Below are 10154 nucleotides of genomic sequence, written 5' to 3' on the forward strand. Positions count from 1 at the left end.
TTGGAAAGATTTTAATAGAGTATGACTCATTTAAATAGTTTTTTTTTTTTTTAATCTTATATAACAATGCTAAATGCTTTCTCACAACCTCCTTATCCAGTATACTCTTGGACAGGCTATAACTTCCTAGGAAATGATTTTTTTTTTAGTACTCACGTGGACTGATTTGGCACCCCTTTAGGAAATGTCAAATAATGAATATCTGATATTTCTCATGCTTTAGAGGATGCATTAAAATCCTTTTTATTACCATCTCATTGATATTATAAAAACACTAAGTTAAAATGGCAACTACTTGGGGCACCTGGGTGGCTCAGTCGGTTAAGTGTCCGACTTTAGCTCAGGTCACGATCTCTCGGTTCATGAGCTGGAGCCCCGTGCCGGGCTCTGTGTTGACAGCGGAGCCTGGAGTCTGCTTCAATTCTATGTCTCCCTCTCTCTGCCCCTCTCCTGCTCGCACTCTCTCTCTCTCTCTCTCTCTCTCTCTCTCTGTCTCTCAAAAATAAATAAACGCTAAAAATTTTTTTAATGGCAACTACTTTATTTATAGATGCATAGAAATCTTGATTTATTTTCCTTATAAATGTATAAAACAACATGGATAAATAGTTAATTTTTCTTCAGGAGCAGCTTTGTTTTAAACATAGCATTTTTTTTTCCATTATGAAAGTAACTCATAGAATCATGGCAAGTATAAACTATATGAAAAAAATGAAAACCACCTATCTATTACTGCACCATCCAAAGAGAACCATCATCCAAATATTGTTTCCTTAGTTTCCTGTGGTAGCATAGGCATAACTCTGTATCTCTGAACCATTCACACAATTGTATGCATATGTTAGATGACAAAGGGACAGATCCAAAGTATTAAATAACTAATGTCTCATAGTGTTTATTGTTTACAAGTCAAGTTTGTATCTTTTTTTTAACCTTACCTAATTCTGTAAGGAACATTTTTTCCCTCTGGTTTTGAACCTGAAGCCACTGCTTCATGGGAGTGCAACATTAGCAGTTACAACATTAGCAAATCGCAGAGCTCAGACTCAAACTCACTTCTCTCGGCATCTCAAATCCCAGTAGTCTTCCTCAACAATCCAACTACCTCATGTATTTGGATTTCTCCTACAATCTGTCCTTTTGACTAAATTAAAAATCATTCTAAAAGTTTGCCTTAAAACACCCTCAGAGTGTTACTAAATTAAGTTTAAATATCAAGTATAAATTTCCAAGCAATTAGTTTTGGTTTTGCCTGAGCAGAACACCCCACAGATGATGCCGAATAAAAACTATTTACACACTTCCATAGAGCATTTCTTGTAAAAATGTTGGGTCTGTAGCAGCGATTTACTAATCAAATTCAGAATTTGATTTGAAATGCCTCCGGCAGGCAGCCAATCCAGTTATGAAAGAACAGAAGCAAAAACTAGAGCCCTGGTGAGTCTCCTCCAGAAGCTAGATGGGTCCTTTGCTCTCATTAGCAAACTGGTTCCATAGGAAATCATTGTGATTGCTCCTAAAATAAAATATTGTAGTTAATTTTTTCAATAAATTATTGGACTGTACTAGACACAAAACATGTACATTTCAGAATCTAGACTTATAAAATATTTTGACATGTTTTAATATAAACAGGAACATTTCCAATGATTGCTTGGATCTAAAATGTTTTTCCACTTGACATTTGTTTATACTTCCTAGGAAAGAAACTCTATTTATGGATAACTGAATAACACAAATAAACATTAGAGAGAGCTGAAAAATCAGCTTTGATTATGCATGAAAATCTACAATGTCATTGTGTACTCTTATGCCGTATTCTGATTGCCTGTTTATTTTTACAGAACTGCTGGTGAGCCTATGGAAGAGGAGCCAGCCTTGTGAAGTGCCAAGCACACCCCCCCCACCATATTTCCTGTGTGTGACATCATTGTGTATCCCCCCACCCAGCACCCTCAGACATGTCTTGTCTGCTGCCTGGGTGGCACAGATTCGATGTAACATAAACACTGGGCACAAAATTCTGAACAGCAGCTTCACTTGTTCTTTGGATGGACTTGAAAAGGCATTAAAGATTCCTTAAACATAACCGTTGTGAGTCTAAAGTTACAGTAAACCATGATTGGAAGAAACTGCTTCCAGCATACTTTTAATATGCTGAGTGACCCACTCCCACGCCCAAAGTTTAAACTAGTAACATCCAGTACAGCATTAGATACTGTTAATTATGGATGCTACAACAGCCAGCAAAATTTTGGGCAAAACCTAAGAAATATTCATTCCTGACATTCTGATCAGTTCTTTTTTATTGCATTTTTGTCAGTCTTAAATTGCTTACAGGATTTGCTTTTGGGTATGAACAGATAGCAGTTCTTGACATATTGCGGGGGGGGGGGGTTGTTTTGTTTGGTTTTGTTGTTTTTTGGCCTTTAACACATGGTTCAACTCTTACTCGTAAGAGTTCAAGATGGAGGAACTGGGATGAGGCTTTGTTCAATGGAATAAACCATGCTGTCTCTCAAAGTCCAAATGCCAAAGGATCTTCACAAACTGTATGTAATGGTGCAATGTTTTATGTCACATTTCTTGAGAAAAATAACCCTATTTCCCTAACCTCCCTCTGTGTGTTCTCACACATGGGAGATTTGCAACTGTATTTGAGGATGAGGTCTTCTATCTGCCTCCTACATCCCTTGCTCTAATGATAGTCACTTCAAGCATATGCTCCATACAGGATGGTCTTACTTTGTTCCAAATCTATCAAGAACTTTGTTCTCTTTTTATTTTATTTCCTCCATCACATCCATTCTTTTTACCTTTCATCCCTCCTTCCTATAGAAAAGCTAGATTACCCATAATTTTCCCAATTACTTAGGAGCTTTGAGTCTTTCTTTCTTTCTTTCTTTGATTCTTTCTTTCTTTCTTTCATTTATTTTTTATTTTATTTTATTTTATTTTATTTTATTTTATTTTTATTTTTCAGGTTAACAGTTGTTTGGCTTGATGTGTTCTTTTAACTCTGACACCACTGAGGTGAAGGAATGCTACTGAATTTTCTAGATCTTTGAAATGTGTTAATGAAGGCATTGCCTATTTGAAGTCACCTTGAATTGAGTTAACCATGAAGTTGTGCCTTCCTGTGGGGAGGGGGGGAACAAAAATACACTTAACCTTCATACGTGTTACCTTAATGTCAAAGGCTAAAAATAAAGGACATTTATTTCTGAGAATAAAATCAATTTACTAAATATAAGTAGGTTATACCCTACCTTCCAAAATTTTATTTCAATATATAACTCAAACACCTAAAGACACTGATATAGAATACCTCGCAGCATTTAATGTCTGACAATGCTTTTGAAAGAGTTGATGTTTCTTTTTATATATTTTCCTAAGTCAAAGGATATATTAAAGCCATAAGTGAAGATTGTCATGCTTTTATTCAGAAATCTGAAAGAAACCTTAATTAAAACAAGGTTTTAGGAAAGGCCATGATATGAAAGATATAAAACAATATGGTTTTAGTTAAAGAGGACTCTAACCTGTAAATCAAAGATGAAAGATCTCACTCAAGTAGAATTATATAACTCCCTTTTGTTATACAGTCAGACCATATTTTTCATGCATTTGGTTTTTTTAGGATTACCATTTTAATTTTAAAGACTTTTATTACATATACAAAAATGGCTCAATACTTGGTTTAACATCTTAGAAATTTGAGACACCCTTTGAAATAGGAAATCTGAAATGGAATGTAACTCAGTATTAGGTAAAAATTAGTTTTAGTGCATAAGGGTAAGGTCAATCTAGATTCACAATAATAATGAATTTTTGTTAAAAAATCATATTTTCAGAGAAATTGATGCCAATCATATTTGCTAGCTATTGCAATTTTTCTGTAATTGCTTGAGGAGACTTACTTACAGAAAACCAAATAGTGGAGCCAAAGGCTTTAATAAAAAAAAAAAAAGACACCTCTCCCCCTTAAAAAGAAAGTTATGTCTTATTTTAATTGGAAACATAATTGTGACTTTCTAAACTCAGCTTCATAATTACAAATCTCAGTTATTACTTTCGGTCTTCCCAGATATTTTTTAGATGTTGAGTAAGAAAATGAAACAGTATAGTGCAAGCATACTAATTTACTAACATTTCCTATAATAATTTTGCCACATATTTAATATACACAGCCATCAGTCTGATAAAGCCAAATTACTAGGACACCTCCATGGTTATTTAGATTTACAACATGACACATTAATGAGTTAATCACACATTCTTCTGTGTGGTACCCAATTGGTTGCAGTTAGGGTCTTTAGGATGCATGGAGAGGGAGATAAGGTAGGGAGAAGATTAATCACAGCTGAATGTAGTTGTAAGAAGAGACTGCAAGTGCTTTTTGATTATACCCTTACAAGCTCTAGTGTATTCCTCAGGGACCGAATGGAGGCTTTTTGAGAACATCAACACTTCTTTTGAAATAGACCAGCACTTTTTGAAAGGGTGGTTTCACTTGGTAATAGTTTTCTCCACTTATACATTTAATTTTTATTGCTCATAATAGTAAGAGATTATTAGAACTACTCTCTCTCTTTCTGAAGTTTAAATACATAAGCTTTCTCACAATCTAATAGATCACATACATGATGAGTAAAAATGATGATTTTTGAGAAATCAATTAGCAAATAATTCTAGGACTTTAATAATATTTGATAATAAGTACAAAAGGAAAGTTAATTTTCTCAATTATATAGTACAACCCAGTGTCTGAAAAACAGACAATTTTATTAGGATAATAAGTAAAATGGACCTCAAACGGTAATAGAGGCTGTTTAATTATTGCTTACTAAATGGGAAGAACATTTTGAGATGAAATATTTTGAAATATTTTTAAACATATTTACAATATCAATATTAGAGATAGAAATCTGCTCTTGAGAAAAACAGAGATACACAGGAAAAACTATTACAAATAACATTTCCATTACCAATCATAAGAACTGAAATCTTGCCTTCAGTTTTGACTATAACCCTTTGCAAAACTCTCATAAACCTCTCACTGAGGACATAGCAGAGGAACCTACCTGGCTGGCAACTCTTGATCTTGGGGTTTTAAGTTCAAGCCACATGTTGGGTATAGAGATTACTTAAAACCTTTAAAAAACAGACAAACAAACATAGTGGATTTGAAAGCAGGACGTCTCCTCACACAATTTCAGAAACTATGGGGCTGGTCTCTCCTAACAATTTAGTACTCTTATATTTCCAAAGGTCATTCATAAAGCTTTGTGGATTTACTGGGTTTCTTTACAGACTCCATATGGAAGTAAAATAGAATGACCATGAAGACAGTCTCCTGGGAGAAAATTTCAGTCAGCACTTTCACACTTATTTTTTATGGCAGCATCTATGTTTAGGACAGTTTATTTAAATATTTCTTAGTATTTATCTTTTGGAAGTTTATACTCAGTTTGTCTCAGTGAAAGTATTAAATGTCTAATAGCCACAAAACAAACAAACCAAAGGTTTTTATCTTAAAAGCAATTCATTCTGAGCTTCAAATAACCACTCTGTCAGAGTTTGACATTGTCATTTCTAGTGGCATCTATCTTAACATTCTTTTCCTGCTTCAGGAATGAAATCACTAGACTAGCAGAGAAAATATGAAAAAAAAATAAGAAATAGGGAAAAACACCAATTCAACTCCATACCATAAAGAGGGCGTTTTCACCTCCAAAAGAAATGAAAACCAGATGATCTAAAACTAAGAAATGGGGGCATTTTATTGTTGTCTTCAGAACTGATCATCAGCATGGTCGTTATCTTCATCAAATATCTCTTGTGTTCCCAAAGGGCACAATTACATTTTGGTCTCCTACAGTATTTTATACTATTTACTGCCTTTTGAATGAAGTATTACGAGTATTATTACGTCACCTAAATCAACACCGTCACTAAAATATGTGCCTATGCGTGACTTCTTTTCCCGGTCATATTTACATTGAAAATCATAGCCCTTGCATCTTAACACCTTGCTTTTCCTTCATCAAATGCTTTATGAAACAAAACATGCTTGTCATGTGGTCCAGAGTATAAATTGTGTAGGTGAACATGGGATACGGGACACGGGACTCTAGAACTTGATTTCTCCAAATCAGCGGCAGCCTTTTTTTTTTTTTTTTTTTTTTTTTTTTTTTATGATATACATGGCTAGTTTTATATAATGGTTTATGCAACAACTGAGTCAGTTAAAACATACTTGAAATAGCTGGGTCAGACAGTTGAAACTTAGACTATTGACCTGGAGCTTTTTGGACTTGATCTTAATGATTGAGTAATGGAGTTGTAACAATTTCTCAAACCATCTTCTCTCTCTCTCTCTCTCTTTTTTTTTCTAACCATCTTAATTCTCTAACTGGAATGTTTAGCAAATACATGGTGAATTCACCATACCATGCCAGTCTTTCTAACCAATAATTTCATTTTACCCTTCTCTCCTTCCATTGTCCAACTCCCAATGCCAAATTGCCATATCTAAACTATCAGGGTAATTTCTTAAATTTCTGTGTTTAGTAAGTAGAAACAACGTTGGCAACTTATTTTCTGAGACACCACTAGGTATACTTTGATTCATGCCAATTTATACAAACACTTTACTAGATACTCTTTTATCTTCCTTTTTATCTCTTCCTTTTCAGGAACCACTTGACTTTTTTTCTACTCTTATTTTAAAAGGTAGATCCAGTTATTGTGTTTTGGCCTACAATTTTGGACCTGGCACTTTGTTTTAGTAATGCAGAATTTTTTCTTTTGTGTCAAATATAGTTTTCCACCATTATTGCTACTGCCTAATTGTGTCATGCTCATTATCACATAGAGAAGATTGTACATATACTTTTCTTGCCCTTTGGATGATGTCTTTATGATTCAAACTCATCGGCATAAACTCTAACCTGAAGAAAAGATGGCTGAAGAGTAATTTTAAATCAATATAATTTGGAAATAAGATATTATTTCCAGACTATTCAAAGAAAATTGGATTTCTTTTATTTTTCTGTTTGGGCCTTAGGCACATTAGAGGCAAATGTTGCAACATCAAATAAAATAAGGAGGATCAAATTTTTTGTGGGACAATGTAGTCATGTCCTTTAGGCTTCATTGTGGTGCCCTTTCTTGGAGTTGGCATTTTATGACACTTGACAGAGATCTTGCAGCAATTTCAGGCTATTGCTTTTATTAACTTAAAATTGAGTAGGAATGAAGTAATAAAACAACTTGGGAATTAAGAATTCTAAGATCTGAGGAGGAATCACACTTCCTTGGGTATGAAAAAATTGTTTTTAGATAAAAATCTCCATATGCTTTTTCTAAATTTTAAGTTTCTCAAACTTTTTCTAGATAAGCAATGTCAGTGTCTTATCTCCACAACAGCTGGGTTATATAAAATTGCCCTTTCAGTGGTTGCTAGGCATAAGAAGCATTCTGTTACAAGTGAATGACCATTTTGTGGATTATAGCCTCATCAGTTTTTTGTCATTTGAAAGCAAATATCCTGATATTTTTAAACAAAGTGGGCAGAGCAGGCAGGAAACCAATATTTATTACTCTCATGATTAAACACTTTAGACCAGGCTTGTTGATGTGTATGCCAATAATCTGGAGTTTCTGGCTTTGTGTAAAATTAAAATGTCTTTTCTATTGTGGTCTGATATCTGTTTCTGTAATAAGATCAGTTTGTTGTCCTCTGTGCAACAGTGGTTTTGCCCTTAATTTTTTTGGCTAGCGTTCACCAAAATCTGTCATCCAGAGCTGCTGAGAAAAATACATGTTGCCAAACTTCTTTTCTTAAAATTGTGCTGCCAGTGATATTTTCCCAGATGTGAAAAATAATTATCTAATAAAGGATTAATACCTTATAACAATACCATTGTTGAACATGCTCCTGGAATGTTTACCTTCTTTCTGATTCCTTTTTTTGTATTTGAAAATACTGAATGGGTAATTCAATGGTGTGTTCCAAATTGTCTATGTTGTTAATGTTGTGATTCTCTTTCGAAGAGGATAAAAGATCCCCTTTTGTCTTGTGTTTTCTACTGAATTAGACTTCCTCTAGTCCTAGTGTGAATAAAAGCTATTTGAAATAAAACCGTTATGTGTCAAATATTTATTGAGTAAATAAAATATAAATTACTGTGTTCCACTTTCAAAAAGTGAAAGGGTTCTTTGCAAATAAATTCCTTTATAATGTGAGAATTAACAGAAGAAGAAAAAGGTAGGTTAAACGTAGTAGTGTTTGAATGGAATGTGCTGATCAAGATAAAAAATAACAGTAGCTAATACTGGTTATCCCAAACTTGTACCTGTTACTCTACTGAGCACTGTACCATAATTAGAGTATTCTCACATGAACCCCTACATCATGTATTAAGACTCCCATTCACAGATAAAGCATGGAACATGAAAAGATTAACTCATTTACTTACCCATTGTTACAGATAGTAAGAGATAGGCTTAAATCCTTACCTACATCTGTGTCCAAATGGCATACATGATATGACAAAGAAGAGTAGACAAAAAGCATTTTTTAACTATAAAACTATGACTAACATTCAGAATAGACTATATGCTCAGTCTTTGCTAACCTTATGATTTTATTAAATTATCATTTTAAATGGATTTGGTAATTGTGGGTAGGTTTGTACAGTAAGTACAAGTTACAAAACTTTTTTTTTTTCCTTATTTCAACATCTTTCTTTAATCTAGCCAATAACCCTAAAATGTCTTTGGAATACATATTTCAAAAACTCTTGAAATCTATTCCAAAACTAATACTTATTTTTGTATTTTATAAACCCCTGCAGTGTTTAACAGTCTAAAACATAACTGTTTCCAGTGGACAATGGCTTGGATTCCTTCTGGGAAAAGATAGTAGTATTTTGTCTAAGAGAAAGTAAACTTGAGATGGAATGAGTGGGTAGAGTAGGTCTCAGTGGTAAACACCTTTGGTTTAATCAGATTTGTCAAATAGCAAATGTTACTTTATGGTCCTTTGTTTCCTTAAGTTTCCATGGTGAAAAAAGAACAATTGAAAAAGGGGAGTACAATTGAAAAACTAGAATGAATGTTGTATTTTTTTTTAAGTTTATTTATTTATTTTTGAGAGAGAGTGCACACAAGCAAGGGTGGGACAGAGAGAAGGGGAGACACAGAATCCAAAACAGGCTCCAAGCTGCACAGCACAAAGCTATCAGCACAAAGCCTCACACGGGGCTCAAACTCACAAACCATGAGATCATGACCTGAGCCGAAGTCAGCCACTTAACTGACTGAGCTACCCAGGCACCCCAGAGTGTTATATTATTTTTAAAAAGTTGTCTGCAGTTTGAGGCGTCTGGGTGGCTCAGTTGGTTAAGTGTCCGGCTTCCGCTCAGGTCATGATCTTGCGTTCTGTGAGTTAAAGCCCCGCGCCGGGCTCTGTGCTGACAGCTTGGAGCCTGGAGCCTGCTTCAGGGATTCTGTGCCTCCCTCTCTTTCTGCCTCTCCCCTGCTCAAGCTCTGTCTGTCTCTGTCTCTCAATAATAAATAAACGTTAAAAAATTTAAAAAAAAAAGTCTGCAGTTAGAAATCTAAAGAACTTTTACTATTTACACTTTTGGAATTATTTAACTCAAAGTACTTCCAAATATTGCAATTCTCCTCAGCTCTGTAATATCAATATCAGTATCAATTCCCATGGTCCTCACAGTCGACCATAATTGGATGATTACCCACATATCCTAATTAGTACTTTGGAAAAGACTGATACTTCTTCTTTTAAATGTCATAAGAATAGGGGAATAAGATTCAGAGAAGTGAATGAATTCCTGTTTTTAGTATTTAAAAAGCTGGAGATATAATAAAGATTGCATTACCTTATATTAAGTCACATTTTTTGAGTTCTTAGTATATTTTAAAAAGGCACTATTAACTTCCTACTAAAAGCTTATATAGGGCATGTGAAGTTTGATACAGTCTCACATATATTTTTTGCTTTTTCCCTAAAAATAATTATTGCAAAAGACTAATATTTAAAACCTTAAGATGTGATAAAGTAAATCAATTTAATGATGGAATAAAATTAATTTTAATAAATTATTTATGAAGATTTAATGAGA

The 10154-nt window shown here is 34.0% G+C and overlaps 1 protein-coding gene across 14 annotated transcripts in view; it reads left to right on the forward strand.

Annotated features, from left to right (window-relative positions):
• Positions 1-8146, forward strand: part of HDAC9 (histone deacetylase 9) — a 944501-nt gene extending 936355 nt beyond the window's left edge. For all 14 annotated transcript variants that reach the window (XM_045495014.1, XM_045495020.1, XM_045495015.1 and 11 more), the window contains one exon: positions 1845-8146. In XM_045495014.1, the coding sequence (XP_045350970.1) occupies positions 1845-1884 (40 nt within the window). In that variant the 3' untranslated portion in view covers positions 1885-8146. The remainder of the gene's footprint in view (positions 1-1844) is intronic.
• Positions 8147-10154: the final 2008 nt, after the last annotated feature.

This window comes from Leopardus geoffroyi, chromosome A2 (genome assembly GCF_018350155.1).
Source record: "Leopardus geoffroyi isolate Oge1 chromosome A2, O.geoffroyi_Oge1_pat1.0, whole genome shotgun sequence".
Lineage (NCBI taxonomy): Eukaryota > Metazoa > Chordata > Mammalia > Carnivora > Felidae > Leopardus > Leopardus geoffroyi.